General features: G+C 50.3%; 1 protein-coding gene across 4 annotated transcripts; it reads right to left on the bottom strand.

The window, feature by feature from the left end:
- Positions 1 to 5,236: 5,236 nt before the first annotated feature.
- Positions 5,237 to 24,919, bottom strand: ZSCAN2 (zinc finger and SCAN domain containing 2). 4 transcript variants are annotated; one of them, XM_034667844.1, is made up of 3 exons: positions 24,782 to 24,919; positions 22,585 to 23,092; positions 6,868 to 8,309 (listed from the first exon to the last, which is right to left on the bottom strand). In XM_034667844.1, exons 2-3 carry the CDS (start codon positions 22,982 to 22,984, stop codon positions 6,868 to 6,870), a joined length of 1,842 nt encoding a protein of 613 aa, XP_034523735.1. In that variant the 5' UTR covers positions 22,985 to 23,092; positions 24,782 to 24,919. The 4 variants fall into 4 exon arrangements, with proteins under 4 accessions (XP_034523738.1, XP_034523735.1, XP_034523736.1 ...); XM_034667845.1 differs by having other exon boundaries at positions 22,585 to 23,088; positions 24,782 to 24,897; XM_034667846.1 differs by lacking the exon at positions 24,782 to 24,919 and adding an exon at positions 23,615 to 23,723.
- Positions 24,920 to 25,438: the final 519 nt, after the last annotated feature.

A 25,438-nucleotide genomic window follows, 5' to 3' on the forward strand; every position in this document is an offset into this window, starting at 1 on the left:
GCCCTCTTCAGACGGCTAGTCAGTGGTGCAAGTGTGTCTAGAACCAGGTCGGCCAGGTCTCTGTGGCTCCCAACACTGCATCTGCCACACCACATGTCAGGACAGGAGCGGGAGGGAGACACACGGGAGCTACTAGCTCTGAAGGGCAGTGCTGTCCGAGCAGCTGCGAGAGAGGCAGGCAAAGGTCAGTAGGTCAGTTTCAGCAAGTTTGGTTTCTAGATTATTGGGATGTATGTAGAAAAACATTGCACAAGAGGTGTTTATAAGCAGTGCCTGAGGAGACGAGGATTTCCAGCTGAAAGAGATAAGCTTATTCTCTAGGAATTCAGGGGATTACAGCCAGAATGAGTGGAGACTAATGTTCCCTAGGCCCACTGGATCATGCATTTAACTCCCAGTTTAACCGGTGGTACTAACTTATCTGCACAAGGGGCGTGGTCAGCAGGGAAACCTGGAAGAAGGAGTTAACAAGGGAATCTTGGGCACTGAGCAGCCGGCCCTGGGGGGCGCAGAAGATAAGCAGGATTTGAAGCACAGCGTCTGTCCCCTGAGGGAGTTCGTGGCTGGTGTCTGCCTGTCCCTCACATGACCCCTTCCTTTCGTCCTGTGCTGCTCAAGCACTAGCTGATCCCAAAGCCACTCTTTCAGTCACTGGAGACCAGGACCAAGGGGCGCTCTGAAGCTGGCTTGCTATGGAAGATCCCCTCCTCTAAATTAATAACTGGGGTTCTAGATTCTATTGGTCTCCTCGAAATCTAGTTAACAGGAGCCTCCCACCTGGGATTCGGTCATCTCTGGGCGTACTGAGGAAATCCAGGCTCTGCACCAGAAAGGCTGGAGACCAGAACTCTGAGGTAAATTTGCCAAAATGTACCACCCCGGAGGCCTCCTGGCAGGCGCCCCTGCCCTCAAACACCAACAGCGTAGACAGCGGAGACGCTGTGCCTGCCAGGGCCTGGGAGGTGTGAGGGGCCTGAGCAGTGTTTCCTTGGAGCCAGACTTCCCGCCCCACAATGGTTGTACTGCTCCCTTAGGCCTGGGAAGGGATGGAAAGTTCTCCGAGTTGGGATGCTGGGAAGAGCCAGCAGGAGCAGGAAGCGGGCCAATAGGCCCTAGAGCCACAGCCTCTGCCGATGCCAGAGGCATGAGCTCAGTTGCACCCGCGACTGGGTGGAAAGCCAAAGGGAATTCCCACCCGCCCTTACTCTCCACCAGGCTTGGAAATCCTCTGTCTCAAAATCTGACCGTTTTCCATGCACTTCTTCCTCTGTGGCCTGGGGCTACTTTATCAAGTCAAGAGGGTGGAAAAAGGAAGGACCAACTATTCTGTCCAGAAATTTGAAATAGCCTAATAGGGCCCAGGAGCAGGGAGGTTTGACAAACTCCGGGGCTCTCTGTGGGGAACTGTGCGGGCGAGCCCAGGACACTGGGCCCCCACGGAGCGCCCTCTAATAAGGCAGGAGGACCCCAACGTTGGGGATAAAGGGCTGGGAAGAGCCGGTCACATGGCCACGTGTAAGGAAGGGGCAGTGACATTTGTGGATCTTCTTGATGCCAGCTCGGGAGAAGACTGACTCAAAGCCAGTAGATCGTTTGTATTTCAGGGTTTTGCTGTTATCTCCATTCTTCCCATAGGTATTTCTCAGGTCTTTGGTAGCCCAACAGGCACTGGGCAAGGTACTTACTGAACTTCTCTTCCCAGCCTCCACTTCCTCAGCCCGAAAGTGGGGATATGGACCTACCTCACTTCCCTCCCTGCTTCTTGTCAGGATTAAGTAGGGAGGGCTGTGTGTCGAGCTTAGCACAGACCACCTGTGCTGGTCACCGCTCGGTAAATTGTCACTATAAGCTATTATAGCTTATCATAAACTATAAACACAACCCAAAAGGAAGTAAAATTCCATGGAAAAAGAAGTCTTGTTATGACCTGCCTCAAATTGTAAAATCTCTTATAAAAGTGAGGGTGTGGTTAGTGGCCTAAGTGTCTAGAACCGGGTCTGACCAACTCCCAACACTCCCTCCACTACCCCCAACTTGAGAACAGGGGAAGGGGGACAAAGCACAGCCTGGGAGGGGACCCGAGGAGGACTTCTGGGATGTGGCTAAGTTGTTTCTTGATCTGGGTGCTGGTTACGTGGGCATGTTGAGTTTGTAAAAGTACAATGAGCTTACACTTCCATGTGCTTATCTGTGTGTTGTATTTCAAAAAAAAAAAAAGATTGAAACAAGGGGAGCTGTCTCAGGAGATAGTCACATGAATGCACTGGGACCAAAGGGTGAGAGTAAGATACAGTCTCCAAGTTCCATTGCTTGCCCAGAAAGAAGAGAAACAGATTGTGTGCTAGACTCGGTTACAGTAAAGAAGATGCCTAGTTTCCCACTGCCTTTTGATGTCTGTGATATTTCAAAAATATGAGTTGTTTCATTAGCGTACTGGTTAGTTGGTTTTGTTTTTTTTTTTAAAGATTTTACTTTCTTAAGTAATCCTTATACCCAACATGGGGCTTGAACTTACAACGTCGAGATCAAGAATTGCATTCTCTAGCGACGGAGCCAGCCGCACGCTCTGGTTAGTTGGTTTTTATAAAGATCTTCAGCTGGGACTTCATCCACCAATATCAGTAAATCATAACTTAGGTGAGAGGCACTGAGGTTAAAACTAACTTACATTTAACATCTTACCAAAGGGAAGTGTGGGAGACTGAGTCCATTTTCCAGCTTAGAGTTTTGGGCTCTACCTGCCTCTTGCATTTTTTTGTATCCCCATGAAGAGAACTCAGCTGGCAAAAACTGAGTTCCTGTCACACACCAGGCCCTGCACCGGGTGCTGGAGACAGAGTTTGGGTGTGAACATAACAAATAGAAGGCGGAGGGGCAAAATCCTGTCCCAGGCTCTGAAGTTGGACAGTGCATGGCGGTGGGGGGGGGAGGTCAGGTCTGCCAGAGAAGTGCGGGGAAGGCTTCTCGGGTGGGGGGGCGGATACCGAGGCTGAGTTTTCGGAGATGTGCAAGTATGCCCCAGATGGACCAGGCATTCCAGGAAGGGGGAACAGCGTGAGGACAAGGCAAGGCCCGGTGGAGCACATTCAAGGGGAGCGGCCAGGGAACAAGGATGGTCAGGGTATTGGGGTGCAGTAAAGAGGTTCCACAGAGGCCCCATTGGGAAGGCTTCATCTGCATTCTAAGGAACATGGCCTCTCTGTGGGGATGGGGAGCCCCAGGGCGTATAAGCTGGTTTGTGACAGGTTCAGTTCTGTGTTGAACACTAATGCCGACTACAATCTGGAGGATAAAGTGGAGGGAGGCAGGGCTTGAGGGAGTTTGGGGGCTACTGTGGTTGCAAGGGTCTGAACTATGCCTGGGGTGGTGGTGATGGTGAGGTGAGAGCTGGGAGATGTTAATAGGGAGGCAGGATTTGTAGGGCTGGATTCCTGAATGGCTCTGAGGGAGGCGAGGGAGGAAGGAGTCTTGGATGACTCCCAGGTCTGGGGTTGGGTGAGGCTGGGGAGGCCGTGCTGCTCACAGAGGAGACACAAGGGAGGCAGGGAGGTGGCTTCTGGACGTACTGAGTCTGAGGCTCCAGGAATGACTGACTGCAGCACGTAAGCTGTGGGACGAAGCCAGTAGAGGAGACTGGAAACCGGGGGAGGAAACGGCTGAGGGGGCAAGGCCCTGCCCCTGGAGGGAAGTGGAGGCTAACACAGGCAGAGATGCCCCCCGCCCACCCCCCGCCTCCGGAACACACATCTCCAGGCTGAGCCTGGAGGAAGGAAGCGAGGGGGTTGCTACAGAGGTGTGTTGCTCTGAGGCTGGGACACTGAGGGAAGTTCCTGACACCTGACAGGTTCGAGGTTCTCTGGGAAGGGGGAGCCAAGCCTGGGAGTTGGCTGAGTCTGAGGAGAAGGGCTGAAGGGTACAAGGTGGCCACCGTAGGGCCCAGGAGAGGGAAGTGGGCAAGTCTTGGAAAAGACCTGCCGAGATGGGCATGGAGGCCTCGCTGACGGTAAACCAGTTGCTCTTTGTTTTGTTTTTACCATTTATTATACATTTTTAAAAGATTTATGATTTACTTTAGAGAGAGAGTGTGCGAGGAGGGGGGTGGCAGAGGGAGAGGGAAGCAGACTCCCCGCTGAGCACGGAGCAGATCATGACCTGAGCCAAAACCAAGAATCAGACGCTTAACCGACTGAGCCACGCAAGCACTCCTTATTATAAATTTCAACTGTCCCAAGGCTGTTCCCATGAACTTCGAACAAACGGGGGACAAAACCTCAGTCCCTAAATGCATGTACATTTAGGGGAGATGTCCTTTGTTACAGAGACACAGGTGTAACTGAATTGAGAGCAAAGACGTGGTGGAAATGGATCTGCCAAGGGGACCGGGGTCTTCTGGGAAGGAAGGCCATGCCCTTCCCACACCGAGCTGCGTGAAGGCCCGTGTAGGCCGAGCCCGCCCTGCCTCCGCAGACCCGCCTCGGGCAAGCAGCTCAGGAAGTGAAGGACTCTCAACCTTTCTAGGACCACGGTCTGTCATTTCCCGTCCTGGGTCCAGCCTGATCTGGTGTCCCTTTTTCCCAAGATATTTTGTGTGCCTACCAACCAGGTAGAGAGGAGTAAAAAAAAAAAAAAAGAAAGAAAGAAAGAAAGAAAAAAAAGAAAGAAAGAAACTTTGCAAAACTTAATGTCAGTTCTTTTCTTAAATTGAGACTTGGGGGAAGAAAAAGCTGGTATCTTCTACAACCCAAATCCCAGAACTTTCTATCAGCTAGGAAACCACCCTATTTGCTCTCCCTTGGATGGCTCTTGTAGCTTCCCAGACAGATGGGGTTATTCCTCCTGTGAAAACTTGATAAAGACAGGTAATGGGATTTCTCATTCATCACCTTTCCCTAGTACCTAGCACAGTGATGGTACTTAAGTCCTCGATGTTTGCCAAATAAGTGAAGGAAAGAGATTAATGATGGGGATTTCACAGCCTACATGGTTTGGTTTAACAACCATCACTGCTGAGCTTAGAAATGTCCTCCTTGGGGCGCCTGGGTGGCACAGCGGTTAAGCGTCTGCCTTTGGCTCAGGGCGTGATCCTGGCGTTATGGGATCGAGCCCCCACATGAGGCTCCTCCACTATGAGCCTGCTTCTTCCTCTCCCACTCCCCCTGCTTGTGTTCCCTCTCTCGCTGGCTGTCTCTGTGTTAAATAAATAAATAAAATCTTTAAAAAAAAATAAAAAAAAATAAAAGAAATGTCCTCCTTGTGTCTAATCTAGTTGATTCTGGATAGAGATGATTCCCAATGGCCTCCTTAGGAGGCCACCTGGCTCCTTAGCCAAAGCTGCCACTCCAAGTCTTAGCTGACAGACTGAATGCACAGCTGGCAAAGGACAGTGGACAGGTGTGCATTGGTCAAGCACACAGATCTCGGTTCACCCAAAGGTGCGTTCTTTGAAACCACTGATTTTTATTCCCTGAAGGTCTTGGACCACTTTCGGCCTAAGGCAGGAGGTGAGTGGGTGGGAAGTGAGGTGTGGGTTTGCTAATAGTCAAGTTCACATTGAAAGGCAGATGCAGAAAAAGAATGGGACTCTATTTTATTAGGAAATCTTGAGCATCCATTCTATAAGAACCAAGGCCCATTGTGAGCATGGGCTCCATGCACTGGAGGAGGTGGTTTCATATCTCCCAGAAACACCTTCTCCGTTCTCCTCTTCCCTATAACAAACCCCTTGACCTGTTAGCATCCCCCGGTCTTTATGGTTTCAAGTCTCAAGGACCCAAGAACAAAGCCCTGGTAGCATCCGGAGATCAAGGGTGACACCTGTAGGACAACTCCTGATTCAGGCCCACATCTGTCCAGAGGACAGAGGAAGTGTCCTCAAAATCAACACTTCCTTAAAAATATGAAAGTATACAAAAGCTACCAGACAGAATTCTAGCCCTGCACATATAAAATAAAAACGAGAAGAATGGGAGAATGACAAGTGCATAGAGAGATGATTTGGGGGCTGGTATCTGTGGGGGTAAAGACACAAGCCCACCCTGAAGGGTGCAGGACTCTTTCACCCTTGAAGAGACAGAACCCACCACCCACCAGGGGTAGGTGGCTGGGGGGTCCCCGATTTCCCACTCAAAAAAACAAAACCCCACAAAAACTAGCGCATTCCCCTGGCAGCCGACTTAGCACAGGACAGTGAGCAGAGACACAAGCAAATGTGTACATTGCCTCTTCTACCATCCCTGGTGGGCCCTCTTTAGCTCTTATCAATGGAAAGGCTACTGGGACACTGGTTCCAGGGCATACTTGCTCACGTCTCGGTGTCCCTGACACTTTCTACAGAAAGAAGGGCTTTACCTTCCTGTGGATGACTCAGAAAAGCCCACCTACCTTGACCTGAAATCAAAGCCCAAGACAAAAGGCCAGGAAGAGCCACTTCTGACCTGACCCCCTGGCATGCCAGCAGCTTGGGGCGAAGGCACCTTAACCCGACCAAGTGGCAGCAGAACCACCAGACCACACCTATCGCTTTCCAGTATTTCTGAGGCCTCAGCCTGGGCTGTGGGCCACGCTGTCTTCTGTACCCCCCAAGAAACACTCCCCCTACGCTACAAAGAGGAAACTGAGGCATGGAGGACCAGGAGAGAGGAAGCCAACTGAGTGTCATGCAGGGAAACAGAGACCCCACTCTGTGACCTTCCATCCCTGTCCTCTGTTCTGGGCGTTTGACTCTGCCCACCGAGATGGCAGAGGGTGTTAAGAACGAGGGCGAGCGAGGGTGAGATGCTGGCCCAAGTCCCCAGAGGCCCCTGGGGAAGAACGGCTCTCCTGCACCGATGTCGCTGTTCCAGGGCCCCGTGGCTGGGCCCCGCCGGCTCAGTACATTTTCTCTTTGGCGTGCGTTCTCTGGTGGGTGATGAAGTTGGAGCTGTTGCTGAAGCCCTTGCCGCACTCGGGGCACTTGTAGGGCTTCTCCCCGGTGTGGATGCGCTGGTGGATGATGAGGACGGAGTTCCAGCTGAAGCCCTTGCCGCACTCGGGGCAGCGGTACGGCTTGTCGCCCAGGTGCGCGCGCTGGTGCATGACCAGGATGGAGCCCCGGCTGAAGCTCTTGCCGCACATGAGGCACTTGTAGGGCTTCTCGCCCGTGTGCGTCCGCTGGTGCACCACGAGCTGCGAGCGCTGGCTGAAGCCCTTGCCGCACTCGGCGCACTTGTGCGGCTTCTCGCCCGTGTGCACGCGCTGGTGTTTGAGCAGGTTGGAGCTCCAGCTGAAGCTCTCCCCGCACGTCAGGCACTCGTAGGGCTTCTCGCCCGTGTGCGTGCCCTGGTGGGCGATGAGGCTGGAGCTCTGGCTGAAGCTCTTGCCGCACTCGCCACACTTGTAGGGCTTCTCGAGCAGGTGCGTCCGGCGGTGCGTGGCCAGGTTGGAGCTGCGGCTGAAGCTCTTGCCGCACTCGCCGCACTGGTAGGGCTTCTCGCCCGTGTGCGTTCTCCGGTGCGTGATGAGCGCCGAGCTCTGGCTGAACCTCTGGCCGCAGTCGGGGCACTTGTAGGGCTTCTCGCCCGTGTGGATCCTCTGGTGGCGGATCAGGTTGGAGTTGTAGCTGAAGCTCTCGCCGCACTCCTTGCACTCGTACGGCTTCTCGCCCGTGTGGATGCCCTGGTGCGTGTTCAGGCTGGACCGGTTGCCGAAGCTCTTCCCACACTCGGGGCACGAGTAGGGCTTCTCGCCCGTGTGCGTTCGCTGGTGGGCGATGAGATTGGGGCTCCTGCTGAAGCTCTTGCCGCACTCGGCGCACTGGAAGGGCTTTTCGCCCGTGTGGATCCGCTGGTGGGTGATGAGGTTTGCGCTCCGGCTAAAGCTTTTCCCACAGTCTCTGCATTTGTAAGGTTTCTCCCCCGTGTGGGTGGTTTGGTGTCTGCTGAAGTTAGAACCATCGCTAAAGCTTTTCCCGCATTCGTTGCATTTGTAGTATTTCTCTCCTGTGTGGGTCCGCTCGTGGGTGATCAGGTGGGATTTCCGGCTGAAGGTTTTCCCACACTGGGGACACTCGTAGGGCTTCTCACCCAGGTAGGTGCCCTGAAGGCCGATGAGCTGCCCCACTTCCCTGCCCTGGACCGGCGCCTCCCTGCGATCCTCTCGCCGGGCGTTCCCCTGGGGCCCCCTGGAGCCACAGTCTCTCTCAGAGTCACTTTCCCAGTCGGACTGCTGGATGCCTTCTCCTTCGGGCATTTCTGAGAACATCTCATGTGATTCCACATCCTCAAACAGATCCTGATTAGAGTTCTCCCCACTGTCACTCTGGATCTCGAAATCTGAAAGTGAAGAAACACATAGATTTATACTGCTTCCTGTAATGATGACAGAAGGAAAGGAAACCCCCATGAAATATTTTAAAAATTAAACTTCTACTAAAAATAAGCTGAAGAACGCTCAAAACTTTTAAAAACCAGGTTGATTTCCTTCTACATGATTATCTAGCTGTCAGACCTCACAGCCACGCAGTGATCACCCAGAATTTCTAAGTCTTCAAGATTTGGGTTCTAGATCCACACCTGTTTCTCCACTGGGGAACAGAAGTCAGGTGGGAATCTGAAAATCCGAATCAGCGGAAAGCAAAAGGGTACACAGTGACCCCAGTACTCACCATGGTGCCTCGTGTAACAGGTGCTCAATTAAATTTGGAGCATGAATGAATGGGTTTTTCATTTGGTACCACAGAAATTTCCCTAAAGCCCAGTCTCCTTTCAAGAGAGCTTATATAATAATCTCTGCATTACAGTATGTCCTGTGTTTATAATCTTACTAAATTAAAATATATAAGTAAGACACAGACAAGATGACAGGGCCCCTACAACAAGGACTCTAGGTGTCTATACAGATGACTGCAAACAAGTGGGCACTTAGAAGAGCCCTTAAATGTATCCGCAGTAGGAGCTTACAGATGGACCTCCCATTGGTAATACAAACTATCTACCATCCAAAAACTTGCCAAACTCTACTGCCCAGCACTTATCAAACATCCGGGTGAAAGAAATCAGGAGGGGGCGCCTGGGTGGCTCAGTAGGTTAAGCGTCTGCCTTCAGTTCAGATCATGATCTCAGGGTCCTGGGATCGAGCCCCACATCGGGCTCTGCAGGGAGCCCGCTTCTCCCTCTCCGTCTCTCCCCCTGCTTGTGCTTTCTTGTGCGCTCTCTCTCAAATAAATAAATAGAATCTTTAAAAAAGAAGAACAACAAAGAAATCAGGAGGGCAGACTGCTAACAACATATGCTTCCCCTTCCTTCGCTGAGAGACTCTGAAGGCTATCCCAGGTTGGAGCAGCGGCGAGCCGTGAGCCTGGACCTCACTGTTCTGATCTCCGTAGAACTGAGTTGCGTGTTGATTTAATGGCTCTGGCCAACAGTCACGAACAGTCTGAGTAGTGTCATCGGAAATTAATGGCCGTCAGGAACATTAACACTGCCAGGAAGTTGTTGGCGACACTGTTTATGCCACACAATGTCCTCTTGATGAACGAGAAGGAAATTTTCCTCTAACCGAAATTCCCAAGAGCACTGCTATTCTGAGCAACTGATTTGTGTTTGCCTCGTGCCCCTGGTTGTGGCTCCCTCTCTGCCTTGCCTGCTTGGAAGCTTGGAGCCAAGCACTCAGAGAGAATACTGGATATCTGTACAGCCCGCAACCTGTGTTCTTTCAATTTGTCCTCCCATTATTTCCTTCTTTGCTATAATTTCCTTGTGCTCCCTTCCTTCCTTCCCTCCCTTCCTGCCTCCCTCCTTCTTTGGCTAATCTTCTCTGTATTGTTCCAATTTGAGTGTATGTGTTGCCGAAGCAAGCACCCTCGTGCTCTGTTTCTGTAAGTTGTCTTCAATTCTTTTTTGGAATTCTGTAGGGTGTACAGAAATAAATCAATGATTTGTCGATCAGGATGATAGCCTAATTATCCCTAACACCTAACATCAGACCTCCAGAGAAAGCAGATCCATCCAGAACAGGGAAGACAATTAGTAAAATAATTCACAAGGTCTCAGTGACATTCCCATTACTGAAGCTAAGAAATAGTTTATTTAACATTAGATGGTCAATTCAGTGATTGTTAGTTTCTGTAGGTTAATGTAAATTTCCATAGGTGCACAGGATAAAATCTGACATGCCCTCAAGCAGAACCCGGGTTCTAGTTATGCTGTCAGTCCACAGAAGATTGTATTTACACTTACAAGTAGGCCTATGATTCCATCTCATGCTCATAGCACATATGCTGCTGGTAATCTGTGGCCCCAGGCATCCAGGGGACAGATGCAGGCAGGGGGGGCACAGTGCATGCTCCCACATGGCCAGGACTAGGAGTTCTGCACCTCCTAGACTCCCTGCAACAGTGTTTTGCAAGTTTCTAGCACAGAGGCCTGCTATCACCATGCTTCTAGGCAGAGGCCCTGATTTATTTTCTGCAAGCTAATACTACCAAAAACATTTTTAAAAAAGATTTTATTTATTTGACAGAGACACAGCAAGAGAGGGAACACAAGCAGAGGGAGAGGGAGAAGCAGGCTTCCTGCTGAGCAGGGAGCCCGATGCGGGGCTCGATCCGAGGACCCTGGGATCATGACCTGAGCCGAAGGCAGACACTTAACGACTGAGCCACCCAGGCGCCCCTACCAAAAACATTTTTTAAAATGACTTTAGTAGGGGCACCTGGGTGGCTCAGTCAGTTGAGTATCTGACTCTTGGTTTCAGCTCAGGTCTGATCTCAGAGTCCTGAGATCAAGCTCCACATTGTCGTGCTCAGCGGGGAGTCTGCTTAAGTTTCTCTCTTTCTCTCCCTCTGCTCCTACCCCTTCTCTCTCTAATAAATAAATTATTTTTATTTTATTTTTTTTTAAAGATTTTATTTATTTATTTGACAGAGATAGAGACAGCCAGCGAGAGAGGGAAACAAGCAGGGGGAGTGGGAGAGGAAGAAGCAGGCTCATAGCAGAGGAGCCTGATGTGGGGCTCGATCCCACAATGCCGGGATCACGCCCTGAGCCAAAGGCAGAAGCTTAACCGCTGTGCCACCCAGGCGCCCCTAAATAAAGTTTTTAAAAAATGACTTTAGTAATTGTTCTCTTCTGAACAGGGACATTAGCTGATAAGGTTTTCCACTGCCTTAAAATCAGAAGAACTGGTTGGTATGTTCTGGAATGAGCTCAGAAGCAATAGGGAAAACAAAACAAAAAAAAAACCTCAAACTGCATAAGCAGTGAGATTAGGAGAAAGATTAATTTGCAGACACTAAAATACATATAAGGGCTTCCAAAAACAGCAGAGACAGGGCAGAGGCCAATGAGGCAGGAAGTGAAGAGAACAAGCATGGAAAGCAGTGTGTGTTGGGGGGCAGGGGACGGAACTGAGGGGCGGCTGATCTCAAAAAGCTCAGACAGAGGGGCACTGGGTGGCTCAGTCGGTTAAGCATCTGACTTGATCTCAGCTCAGGTCTTGATCTCAGGGTCATAAGTTCAAGCCCCGCGTTGGGCTCCACACTGGGCATGTGGAGCTTACTTAATTAAAAAAAAAAAAAGGATATAAAAAAAAGCTCAGGCAGAAAATCACTTCCTGAAGGTAAGGGACTGCCCCTCAAGAGCAACAATGCATTTGGGAACTGGGGCAAGCAGGGCTGGCTGCTTTGGCTCAGAGAAGCGCAGGAGGGGACACTCCAACCAGAATCACCCAGATGGCCTCTCTATGCAGGAAGCTTCTGTTTCTGTAAAGCAGAGAAGGAGGGAGCCTTTGACCCTCACACAGTAATCATGGCAATTATGACTGAGAAAGTGACATTTTTCATGCATTAAAAAAATAATAAACGAGGGCTTCCTGCGTGGCTCAGTCAGTTGAGCTTCGGACTCTTGGTTGCGCCTCAGGGCATGATCTCAGGGTCATGAGATTGAGCCCCGCCTCGGGCTCCCCGCTCAGCCGGGAGTCTGCTTGAGATCCCCCCCCACCCCTGTGCACATGCACTCTCTTTCTCTTAAAAGAAGCAGAAAAAAAAAGGAAAAAAAAACGTAAACAAAGCAACCGCCTCCAGGAAGGAAGACCACACAGTAAAAGTTGGAAGACAGGAGACAGCAGGAAGAGACAGAGTGGGAGCCGGCAGGACACGGGAAAGCAGAGGAAATCCAGAGACCCGAGCACAGGAGGAGGAGTGCGAAGGACAACAGGCACACTGGCAAGCGGAAAGGGCAGAGGAGGGCCGAAAGGAGAAGAGCAGTGAAAGGAAGGGAACAGGGAGGATGAAGGGATTGACGAGAAAGAGAAGCTAGATGAAAGGAGAGTCCACGCACACATAACTGGAGTCCTCAAACAGGGGAACTAGAACCAAGGAGCAGAGCACACGCTGCAGCAAGAAAGCTAAAGGACCCTGGGGGGGCGCGCTGTGTTCGGACAGCGAAGCCAGAGTGGTTAGCGATGAGAGCGGACTGCAAGGCAAAGGGCTCGAATCACGTACATGGGGGAAGAGAACCACCTGGGCTCAGACTTCTCCACAGTGACGACACTGCAGACATGAGGCAGACAAGGAAAGAAAGGGGAAGCCCAGGATTTTGTGTTCAACGAAACTGTCCTTCAAATATCACGCTGGTAGGCAAACAGCTTTGAATACGCACAAATTCTCGGAATATGGTTCCGACGGGCCCTTCGTGAAGAAACTACTAGGAGGTGAGCTTCAGTCAACCGAGAGGTGAAGGGAACTCCGAGCAAACGGGCTGTGGACGAGCGTCTGATCCATCAGACTTGAGAACGAGGTCTCAAACGACTGTGGCCGTTACAATGAGAAGAGAACGTAGAGGCTACCCAGCAACGCAGAAATGACACTCTAGCCAAACTGGGGTTGAGAGAAGGTGGGACAGAGGATATGTTCATTGATCGCCTCATCTGCATTGCCTCCCTCACCTGGGAGTTCAGAGCGTACCCTTTAAAATTGGCAAATCAGGCACCTGAAGGGCACGCACGGGTCTTTACCAGTTGGCGGGCTCAGTTGGTGGAGCGCGCAGCTCTTGACCTCGGGGTCATGAGTTTGAGCCCCACATTGGGGGTAGAGACAACTAAAAAAAAGACCACCTTAAAACGTTAAGACAGGATTACTGACTGAGACTGGGGATGGGGAGGAGAGGGACTATCTTTGTCAGATGTTCAAGCATACTACAAGATCTCAAGAATGAAAACATTAATAGATCAGGGAAACACCACAAACACTAGAAACAGACTCAGTAGACGTGTGAATTCAGAACTGAACACGGGTGGCACATGAATAGACAGACGAGCGGACAGAAACAAGACTCTAACGACGATGGGGCTTGAATGTCTGACAAGGGCAGCCTCTCAAATCCACGGAGAAAAGGCTCGACATTCCACTGACATTCTAGAAATGATGCTGGACTGACTAGCGAGGCCAAATGGAAAAAATCTGAGGTTGGATCCCATACTGGGAAAAATCCCAAACTGATCAAAGATTTAAATGTAAACAAAAACAGTATCCAAGTATTAGACAGAATTATGAGACTTCTCTCATAATCTGAAAGCCTTTAAATGTAATACTTAATCTGTGTGATTATCTTCTACCACCTCACTGCAGAGGAGAATCCAGACCCCCTGCCCTGTCAGCAGCTTAAGGACCAGCCGTACCCTCCTTTACTAGACAAAGAGGCAACACTGCGTGCGTTGGGCTCCATGCTCAGCTGCTCAACACGGAGTCTCTCCCTTTGTCCCCCCTGCTCATGCTCTCTCTCTAAAATAAATAAGTCTTAAAAAAAAAAATGTATCCCTGAGAAAGACTTAAAAGAACATATGATTCTTTAGGCACCAGGGTGGCTCAGTCGGTTGGGCGTCTGACTCTTGGTTTTGGCTCAGGTCATGATCTCAGGGTCTTGGGATCAAGCCCTGCTCAGACTCCACACTTAGAGTGGAGTCTGCTTGAGATTCTGTCTCTCCCTCTCCCTCTCTCTCTCCCTCTGACCCTCCCCACTCTCACACGTGCTCTCTCTCTAAAAATGAATAAATCTTTAAAAGATACATATGATTCTCCCCTTGTGCACTGCTGGTGGGAATGTAAAATAGTGCAGCCATGATGGAAAACAATATGGTGGCTCCTCAAAAAATTAAACCTAGAATTACCATATGATCTAATAATTCCACATCTGGGTCTACATCCAAAAGAACTGAAAGTAGGGACTCAAACAGGTATTTGTACATCCCTGTTCCCGCATTACTCGTAATAACCAAATGTTGAAAACCTTCAAATGAATGAATAGAATATTATTCAGCCTTAACAAGGAATGAAATTTGGACCCATGCTTCCACATGGACGAATCTTGAGGACATTATGCTAAGTGAAAGAATAAGCCAGCCACAAAAGGATAAATATTGTATGATTCCTCTGTATGAGGTACTGAGAACAGTCAAATTTACCATAGTGATAGGAATTAGAAAGGTGGGTGCGAGGGGCTATCGGGGAGGGAGGGAGGAACGGGGAGTTGTTTACTGAGCACAGTTTCAGTTTGAGAAGAGGAGACAGTGCTGAAGATGGATGGTGATGATGGTTGTACAACAATATGAATATATTTAATGTCTGTGAACTGTACACATAAAAATGATTAATGAAAAAAAGGTTAAAATGGCAAATTTTATGTTATGTGAATTTTATCACACTCAAAAGAGAATATATGGCTTATAATTTTATGTGCTCTATCAAATTTAAAATAGGTGACATTACCTACTAATTCTGAAATTAGTTTTAGAAGATTAAATAAATGCTTAGAAAGGCAGAGAATTCTCAGAAACACTCTATTAAATTTCTGATGGTCCAGTAGGCAAAAGAATTAATGAGTACTTCCCTGATCGATTGTTAAGATGGAACATATGGTTTCATAAAGTTATAATTTACTTTTCTTCATTTCTAAATTGCCCATTCTTGGTGCACCTGGGTGGCTCAGCCAGTTGGGCGTCTGCCTTTGGCTCAGGTCAAGATCCCCAGGGTCCTGGGATCAGACCCTGCATCGGGCTCCCTGCTCAGTGAGGAGCCTGCTTCTCCCTCTCCTCCCTTCTTGTGCTTTCTCTCTCAAATAAATAAAATCTTTAAAAATAAATATGTAAATAGCCCCTTTATATCTTTTTTCCCCCCTGTTCATATCTTTTACCTTACATTGCACTGCACTGGCTTTTCTTAGGGATTACAGAAGCTCTTACAGATCTAGGGTTTTTTTGTTGTTGTTTTTTAAGATTTACTTATTTACTTCAGAGAGAGAAAGAGAGTACGCAGGTGGGGGGGTGCAGAGGGAGAGGAGGGGGAGGGGAAGCAGACTCCCCGCTGAGCAGGGAGCCTGACGCGGGGCTCCATACCAGGACTCTGAAATAATGACCTGAGCCAAAACCAAGAACCAGGATCCCCCAGGTCAAGGGTTTTTGACTCTTATCTGCTGTACTGCAGAGTTTGTTGCAAATATTCCCTTCCAGTTGGTGTATTGTCTTTTAACTTTGTTCATGGTACTTTTTTATACAAAGGGCTTTTCTGTTTTCCTGAGTCCGATCCAGCTTTGAAGATTGCCATCTTGCTTAAGAAGTCCTTCACCACAAGGTTATAAAAATATTCCCTACCTGTTATTCCAGGTCTTTTACAGTTGAGATCTGTAATCCATCTGAAATTTATGTTTGTGTCACTTATAAGCCAGAGATCTAGTTCCATGTTAAGTTATGAAGTAAGGATCCAATGTTAGGTTTTTCAAAATGGTGAGACCACCGTCCCACATGCCATTCACGGAATGGTTGTTGAATTGCCATAGGCCCCCCTTCTTCCCTTCTCGGTTGTAAACAATAGCCACATTCGAGGCTCAGGCTAAAGCAGTGGTTGTTGGATTACCCCCAGGACACAGGCTCTGGAGTCCCGTGCACAGCACATCCCCACTGCTGTTCACGGGGCGGGGCCATGCATGTCCCCTGCCCAGCCTGACAACTCCTCTTCCTCTCCCACACTGGAAAGCATATCACGGTGAGTGTGAGGAAAACTGATATCAATAGGGAGATAAACCTGAATTTACTGTAATTTATTTAAAAAAGTGAACTAGTCACAGACTGGCGATTTAGTATGGGTTAGGCTCCAAACTCTGCGGGAGCCCCCTCACCTGATCGTGACACACCACTGTGTCTCAATGCCATGGTCAGAGCCATTGGTCTAAAATGCAGGCGTGACTGTCACACAGCTTCCTCCTGAGCCGGGCTCTCCCCATCGGAGCGCGGCCCTGGCAAGCCTGGCAGGAGCCCGCTGGCCCCAGATGACTGGGACCATTGTTCCCCACACTCCGGCTGCCTGAGACATGAACCACAGATAACAACGGCAATAAGCTCCCTTATCAGTTTAAATGAATGATTGCCAGACATGTTACAGTCAGAACATTACATCTCTCTCAGAGCTCTGTATGGTATACGCTGCAACTATTTCAGTGACTTAAAGGTGAGTTTTGTTTGGAAACTGAGAAGCATAGCTTTAAAAAGACTAACACCTTTACAACCCTCCAACACTCTCCGTTCCCTGTCTTGTCATGAAAAATGAATGCATTTGCTCGTTGCTGGCATGAAGGGAGCATTTCTGGGGCAGCAAACTCAGACGAGGTAACCTGTTGCTGCCTGTGCGCACCCAAAGCCAGGTGACGCTACCGACGCCTGGAGAGGCCAGCTGTGACTCTGGGGCTCAAGTGTTGGGCGGGAGGAGGTTTGAAGCTGACAGCCTCCGCTCCTCTCTAGGCTGGAGCAGTGCTCCTCACACTTCAGAGTACAGATGAATCCCCTGGAGATTCTGTTGAATGCAGATGTTGCTTCACTTGGGGTGAGACAGAGCGTGCCTTTCTAACAAGCTCCAGGTGACACCAGTACTGTTGGTCCACGGACCACACTGAGTAACAAGCCTCTAAGCAGTGGTTTTGACACTTTGCTGCAGCTTAGGGCCACCTGGGAGCTTCCAAAACTTTCTTGCCTGGGCCACACCCAATGCCAATGAAATCAGAAAGTCAGACTCCCTGGGAGTGGGGCCCCAGGTGATTCCGATGTGGGGCCAAGTCTGAGAACCAGAGGTCTAGCACAGTGGCTTGCTAATCGGGAACACTAGGAGGGCCCGTTAAACCACAGCGTACTGGGCCCCACCCCCAAAGTTTCTGGTTCAGTAGGTCTGGGGTGGGGCCCAGGAAGTTCATTTCTAACACATTTGCAGATGATGCTGATGCTGCGGGCACAGGGACCACACACTGCGCCAATGGTCAGAGGATTTACATATCGGGATTCATCCATTTTGAGCCCGGTAATTTCCCCTTTGCTCCCCTCTGACGTCAGCAGTTTCTTTTTCGGGTGGTGGAGCTTCTGTGAGATAAAAATCTATGTGTCAGGAGAGGAGCATTTCCCCTGTACCCTGATGTTGCACCAACACTGGTGTGGGGGGCCTGGGGAAGGCCACCGTGCCATGAGTCCCAGGTCTGCAGGCTCTAGCACTATCTCTCTGCTCACGTCTTACAGAAAGGTGCTTGAACCCTGGGTAGAGCAATCAGACGACAGTGCGGGCTCAAGCTGTCGCAGCTCTGCAGGGACTACAGTTTCTGAACCAAAAACTGGGCCATACAATTTGAGAAATGATTTCCTGCCCCAGGCCACTTACAGATAGGAGAGGTATGGCTTGGCCACCCACACTATTGAACTCCGAGACATTCTGATGATTGGCAAGGACAAGTATTTTGTATTCAGGATTACCCTGGACAATCTGGGTTGTCATTCACCAAATCACCAGAAAAAAAGAAGAAAAGGAAGCGTTCTGAGTTTTACGTTGGGACTTTCTAACAAGAAATTGAGATGGAACCCCCCTTTTCATAAATGGTCTTGCAGTGAGTCTGTGAAACACAAGCTGAAAACACAGCTACCAGGCGAAAACTACCAATCTCCCTTCAACTGAAAATCCTCATCACTGGGGAGATGAGCCCCACGGGACCAGTGACGCCCTCCTGAGGTTTGCAATTCCTGCCCTTCACCAGTTCATTTTCTCCATCCTGTATTCATTGATGTGCACAAAAACTTTCAGGCAAATCTCCTCCCTGGGGTATGGATTCACCAAACCAGAGGTTTCCAGAGTCAAAGCTTGTCCCACGCAAGTAATTGCTATAGGTCTCCCGCATGATTCCTGCACTTTGGCTGGATAACATCGGGTCAAAAAGGCCACCTTCTAGTTTATACTCAGGCCAGGCCGGGAGGATGTCCTGGAGCCTTTGGAATTTGAGAAATGGGAACAGCACAAACCTCCATCCTCAGAAACATGTTTGCTCTGTGTGAAAATATCTTTGGGGCGCCTGGCTGACTCAGTCGGAAGAGCATGTGACTGACTCTCGATCTCAGGGTTGTGAGTTCGAGCCCCGTGTTGTGGGAAGAGATTACTAAAATAATAAAATCAACTTAGCAATATCTTTATTAATAGCATAAACATGATAGCATTCACCAGGTTTGCTGAACAAAGGATTCATATGGCGCTTCCAAGATCGAAAATGCCAGAGACTGACAGTGAGTGCTCTTTCACTGGACTGAGCTGCCCGGGCTGCCCACTGGCCTGAGCACCCCCCAGCTCTGCAGCCTCACCTCTCCCCGCTTTCCAGACTTGGCCGTGTCCCAGCTCTTTTCTGCCAAACATGGCCTTGACCCGATTTTGTTTTAAAAGCTTAGCATGGCTTTCTCAAGGAAAGGCAGAGAAGCCTGGAATGAAGAAGCTGTCTGTCGGCCCCCTTCATGGACCGTGCTAGCAAGGGAACCTCTCCACACCTGCCGGTGGGGCATGTATTCACGCCAGCAATACTTACTGAGCTCCCACTGCGTGGGGGGCACTGTGCACAGTACTGGGAGAGAAGAAAGGAAAAAAAGAAAAAAAGAGAAGAAAACAGGTTCCATGCCTTCTGGGGTTCTAAAGGTTCCTAGAAGAAATAAGACAACTATTCATATAAGTAGAAAACAAGATGGAACATAATCAAAAGCTAAAGGACAAGGAGAACCCGAAGGCTCTGGGGCAGATGGCTTCTGGAAGAGGGGATCAGAGTGCTCCCGGGTGGCTGGAGCTGAGGACAGGCAAGGGGGACCTGAAGTAAGGACGGATTTCTGGAGTGGGTCTCCAAGGGTGTACCCTCAAAGGGCACCCAGGATTTTATCACACAGGGATGGGACAAAGCCATTCCAACTCAAACTTCAAGAGCACAGACGCATGCCAGAAAGTACAGGCTTCGTTCAAGAAATGGCAAGATCTGGTCTGAATGGACCGGGGCAATGGCGGGAGGGACCAGGGGCCGCTGCAGGGCAGCTCTGGGCTGTCATACAAGGCCCCGGTTCCGAGCAGAACAAGGAGCTCGTGGTTGATTTGGACACACTGGGGAACTTCCGAAAATTTCAAAGCAGGAGAGCGCCCGGCCACGCAGGTAGGAGTGGACCAGGGGGCCCTGGAGGGGGAAGGGGCTGGGCCGCTGTAAGAGTTCTGGGCAGAAGCAGCACAAGCCTGAAAGAGGACTGCGCATGGGGATGAAAACGTCCGTGGGACACAGTCGCAAGGAGAGATGAGCTTTACCGCTTAAACCAGTAGCACAGGTCCCATCTTCATGGCAGTTATAAGAACTTTTAATGTGAGTATCCAGAGGTACCTGGGTCAGTCAAATATTAAATAACCACCATCCAAACAGGGATTGAAATGTCCGGTGCTGGGTCAGTGTGTCCAAAGGTCCCGAGCTGGACGAACAGAACAGTGGTTTAGGCTGAACAAATGTTTGAGGGGTTGAAGGTAAAGTGCACGGGTTCCTCTGAGTAATCACGGGAAGGTCAGGGGACTTTGTTAAACGAGTGGAGACCAACAAAGCCAGTCTCAAGGGTAGAAGTCAGAGGACTGACGAACCCATCTTAGACGTTCTGGGAGTGATAAAAGGCACAAAGTCCCCGCAGCCAGCCGGGTGGGGAGGCCTGTCACAGTGGGTGCCTATCCCCCCCTCAGAAGCACTTGCTCAGACCTGACCCTCCGCTTCTCCACTACCCCCAACGAAACAATCACCCCAGCGGCACCTGGGTGGCTCAGTCGGTGAAGGGTCTGACTCTTGGTTTCAGCTCAGGTCATGTCCTGGGTCGTGGGATCCAGCCCCGTGCCTCGTGCTCAGCAGGGAGTCGGCTTGAGATGCTCTCTCTGCCCCGCCCCTGACTCATGCTTGCTTTCTCTCTCAAATACATAAATCTCAAAAAAAATAAAAATAAGCAACTACCTCAGAGGTTACTCTCAGCCCTCAACCCCTCCGGCCTCTCCACAGTATCTGACTAAAGACCCTAAAGTTCGTTACAAACTTGTCACTTTCATCAGGAGGCAAGTCAATTAAGTTTTTAGGACAGAATGAGAGATTTTTGGGTTTTTTTCTAATAGGAAGAGTAAAGTTAAAAGTTATTTGTCAGTGCCAAAGAAAACCAGGTACTTTGCTTCAGATAAAACATACCAAACACATGTGGAAGCACAAAGACCAGAGTCTGAATCCCGGCTCCACCACTTACCATCTAGTGCGTGACCTTGAGTAAGGGCCTGACCTTGCTGAATTTCCATTTCCTCATCTGTAAAATGACAGTCCCACCCACCTCCCAGGATTGCTAGTGAGGCAGACACATGAGGAGCCCAGGGGGCCGGGCTCACAGGAGGCCCTCAATGTCAGTCCCTTCCTCCGAAAGCCAGCTTTACTCCTCCGCCTCCCAAGTCCCTGGACTTGGTTGCAGCCTCTGCTCCCAAACCACCCCCTTTCCTCTCTTCTCTTCCTAGTCTTCCGAATCCTCCACACCGGACGCCTCAGGGCTGGCCATCTTTGTCTCAGTCCTCGCCTGCAACACCCAGCTGGGAACTATCACTTTGTACCACAGATGTGATAAGCTGCTTAAGAACACGGGCCAAGGGGCGCCTGGGTGGCTCAGTGGGTTAAGTGACTGCCTTCAGCTCAGGTCATGGTCCTGGAGTCCGAGGATCAATTCCCACATCCGGCTCCCTGCTCAGCGAGAAATCTGCTTCTCCCTCTGACCCTCCTCTGTCTCGTGCTCTCTCTCTCTCTCTTTCTCTCTCAAATAAATAAATAAAACCTTAAAAAAAATAAATAAATAAGAACATGGGCCATGTCCTCAGACCCATGGGATCAAATCCTGGTTCGGCCTCAGACTAGCTGTGTGATCTTCAGGGAGTCACTTAACTTCTCTGGTGATAATAACGTCACTTATCTCCCAAGACGGTGAAGTGTCCGTCACTTATCTCCCAAGACGGTGAAGTGTCCGTCAGTTTTGCATAGTGGATACTACGCACGAGGCCTGGACCAGAAAGGGATCTGTAAATGCTAACTAGTGTTACTATGAGTTCTTCCTACCTGCGTCCAATGTCCTCCCCTTCTCCTCCGTCCCACCTCAGCCCGACCCCTATGCCGGCATGCCTGATGTCTAGGCGGCTTCCTGGCTGCTCTCCTGCTGCTGGCCTCTCCCTACTCGAATCAAACCTACATCCTGTTGCCAAATTCCACTTCCTCCCATGCCCCTTGGGCTTAGTTCAAGAACCTGCTGAGGCCAACGACATTCAGTCCAAGCCCCCACCCACCCTTCCCCCAAACTCCACATCCTACCACTTCCTAAAAACACACTTTCTACTCCAACTGGCCAGCCTTTCTTACTGTCACCTGAACCAGTGAGCTTCGTGCCACCCACCACTTTCTTCTCAGCGGCCAAACCCTCCCTGCTGCCCTGCACCATTGCAAACTCCACTCCAGCCTACAACTTCCTTCTGGAGCTCTCTGACCTCTCTGGTCCTCTCCCCTCCTTTCTCTGAACTTCTACGGCTTTCATCAGTGCCAAGGCAGCCATCGTCCATGGGTCCTGAAGCAGTCCCAGGGACACGGGCAGATGTGAAGGAAATATCTGGTAATCAAGGGAGTCCAGTCTACAATTGAAGACCAGAATGGAGACAGAGTAGTTAAGTGGCATGCCTGGATCCCAGAATGTATCAGTAACATGGGAGACAAGAATGGTAACCGTGGCAAAGAGCTCAAGTTTGAAATGACTCTTTCAAGAGCTTAGGATGACTTTATACCATAGCAAGTTCCTAGTTACTAGCTGGTGTCATAATAATCATTTTTAAAAAATAGGATTATCTGGTTCTTCTAATTGCTGGAACTTCAAATATTTGGATGTTTATTGCACAACCAAGGGAAGGTGCCAAGGGGCGGTTTATATGGTCTTCAGTCCCCCTCCCTATAACCTCCATCAGCTTCCCAACCACTCTAAATAAACACAGAAGTAAACACTATGCTTATTACGCAAATATAGCTCCAAGGATAGTCCTGTAAGCCTCTCCTATACTGAAATTCTGGAACTGCCATTGCACACAAGGGCGTTAAAAAAGGTGAGCCTGTCCTGGTTGCCTACAGCAGCAGCAGGAGGATGGGGTGTCCCCACCTCCGTCCTCGATACCACCTTCTCCTCTTCCACAAACACCACACTTCTCCACAGTGGGGGGATGCTCCCACCCTCTCCCCATGAGGCCCAGCATCTTACCGCCATCCCGAAGGGTCTGGGTCAAGTCCTCCACCAAGGCTACGGCCTCCTCGCTGCTTTCGGGACGATGCTCTTGCAGCCAGGCCTGAATTTCCCTTGGTAGCATGGTCAGCATCTGTTCCTTGGTGTGCACTTCCGGCCTCAGCCAGCGCCGACAGAGCTCTCGGAGGCGGCCAAGTGCGCCCTGCGGCCCTCCAGTGGCCTCCCCGTGGGGGCTCCTCTTGCCAGCACTCTGGGGAAAGGGCTCAGACTCCGGGCCGTCCTCCTGCAATACTGCTTCCTGCACCCACGAATCGTCCTCCAGGATCATGGTGGTGACCTCCTCCTGTTCTTCTGCTTGAGGCCCCTGGACCAAGGGGCTCAGGGGGGTGGTTACTCTCGGTACCTCTGCAGCCATCATCCACCTTCCCGGGGCAATCGCCCAGACTTCTAGCCTTGAACCTCAGTCTTCTAGAGCCAGACTCACGGAGAAGACACCTCCCTCCTCAAATTTCAACAAGTAGTCTGGCTGGGAAATGAGAAAGAGAACCACAATCAGTAAGTAGACTGTCCTACAGTGATCTAACTCACAGCAGCCCAGGTCAGTCCACCAAGTGATTCTTATATCCGCAAATCAACACAAGTTTCCTGTCCCTCTTAAAGGAAAAATGGCTTACTCCTGAAAACCTCTCTCTGTGGCAAAATAAGTTAAGAAAAATCACAAGCACAAAAAAATACAGAACTTTTCTTTCCAAAAGAATGAGTATCAGAAATTCAGAGTCCTCCTAAGAACCCAGGACTGAGTTATTCTGCCCTATATCAGTTTAGACTTGGTGCAGAGTGAGTGACCTTGACCTAACATACAACTCAGTCCCTTAACCTCAGTGCCCATCTAATAGGTAGAGATAATAACACCCAACCTTCTTATCTTATGGGGATATCTTCAGGATTAGCAATGGATCAGATGTCAAGACACTTTGAGCCTCACTGAGAGGAAGGGAGTATCTTAACTGCATTCTTACCATATGAGTATGAGTTTTAAAATACTCACACACTTCAGTGCAGCCTTGGCCCCCTCAGGAATCTATCTTTAAAAATAACCATCTTTGTGAAGAAGAACTTATTTGCAAGGAAACAAAGCCATAGCCTTGTTTCTAACTGAAAAAAAAAAAGACATTTTAAAAATCCAGCAGCACAGGAATGGTTAATGAATTATGGCACATCCATACAGTAAAATGTATTTAAAACTATGCTGATTTAATAATGGCTACCTTTGGGGCATGGGGTACTGACTGAGAAGGGGCTCAAAGAAGTCTTTGGGGTGCTGGAAATGTTCTATATCTTGATTTGATGACGGTTGCACAAAGCATACATATGAAATTTAAGATCTGTTCATTCTGCTGCATGTAGTTTTAAATATTTTAAAAATCAGGCTGATAAAGATTATTAACCATTAATAATATGAGATAATCTTCGTAAACATGAAAATTATCGATAAAAAACAAACCTAGCCAAACAGAAAAACCAGGCACAGTATGATCCCAAATCTGTTTAAAAATGAACACATACACAAGGAAAAACGTTAATTCTACAAAATGTTGTGAGCAGTGAAATTACTATTTAAAATAAAGCCTATAAAAGCAATGAAAAATTATGTTTTAAAAATCACTACCACATCACAAAGACTCAGGTAACCCCCCTTTAAAAAAAAAAAAGATGGGGGGGGCGGGGAAGGAGGGAAAAAAAAAGAAGAAGAAAGCAAAGCTAGTGGGAACACCGAGGCTCTCAATATGTATTTACCAAAGGGCTGCAAGAGGCACAGGTATAACAGAAGTCCTGCTTGGGAGCCCGGGAAAACTGCTCCGGGTCAGCTCATTCGCTGTCTGACCCGGGGCAAGACACGCCCCCTCGGAAGCTCAGTTTCCCCATCTGTAAAACGAGGAGCTGCGCGGGATGCCGTCCAGCGTGCCTTCCAGTCCCAACCCCGCGCCCCTGGCTGGATGTGCAGGGAGCTCGCCGCCCCGGAGCAGGGTCCGGGTGCCCATTCGCCCAGCGGACCCGGCGCGTCAACCTGGGGGCCCCGGCCCGCGGGCGCGGACAGCGCCCCCGACGCCCCTCCCCCAGCAGGGCTGCCCGCACTGGCTCCAGGCCCGTTATTCCCTCGCCGCGGGCTACTCTCCCGGCCCGCGCCGCTCCAGGCCCGTCTCTCCGGGCTCACCTCTCGAGAGACCAGGTCGGGCTCCGGCAGCCACTCCGCGAGCAAAAGCGCCCCCGGGCACGGCCCGGCCCCTCCGGACTCGCCGCGGCTCAAGCCCGAGGGGCACCGAGAACAATGGACGGGAGAGGCCCGCCCCCCGCCGCGCTCATTGGCCGCCGAGAACGCCCCCTGGAAACCCTGCTCTCCTACTGGCGAAGCCGGCCCCCAGCCTGGCGGTGGGGTGGAGAGGCCGGGCCGAGGGCATTGTGGGAGATGTAGTCCACCATGGCGGCCCGGCGGGCAGGCGGGGAGCGGAGCTGGGGATTGAGAGCCCCGGCGGTGCCGCCGCGCGGGCGGCAGGCAAATCCTCGGACTGGCCCTCAAGACCCCATGGTTGGCCAGAGTTGGGACCTGGTACCGGTCATTTCACTTCCCTGAGGCCTCCGTGTATTTGCCTCTGAAAAATGAAAGTTGTGTGGAGGGGCTTGAAGGTCCTTTTTAGCGGGGGACTGTGTGGCAAGGCATGTTGTTGGCCCCTCGACGGCTGTCCCCGAGCTGGCAGGAGTCCGCCCAGGAAGAGTCCCCCCGCTGCCCGAGCCCGGCGCCCCCTCCCCCAACCTGCAGGTCCACGCTCGCACCTGGCCTTGGCACACCCCTTTGTTTTCGCACGTGGTGTTC

Source organism: Ailuropoda melanoleuca, chromosome 9, assembly GCF_002007445.2.
Source record: "Ailuropoda melanoleuca isolate Jingjing chromosome 9, ASM200744v2, whole genome shotgun sequence".
Classification (NCBI taxonomy): domain Eukaryota; kingdom Metazoa; phylum Chordata; class Mammalia; order Carnivora; family Ursidae; genus Ailuropoda; species Ailuropoda melanoleuca.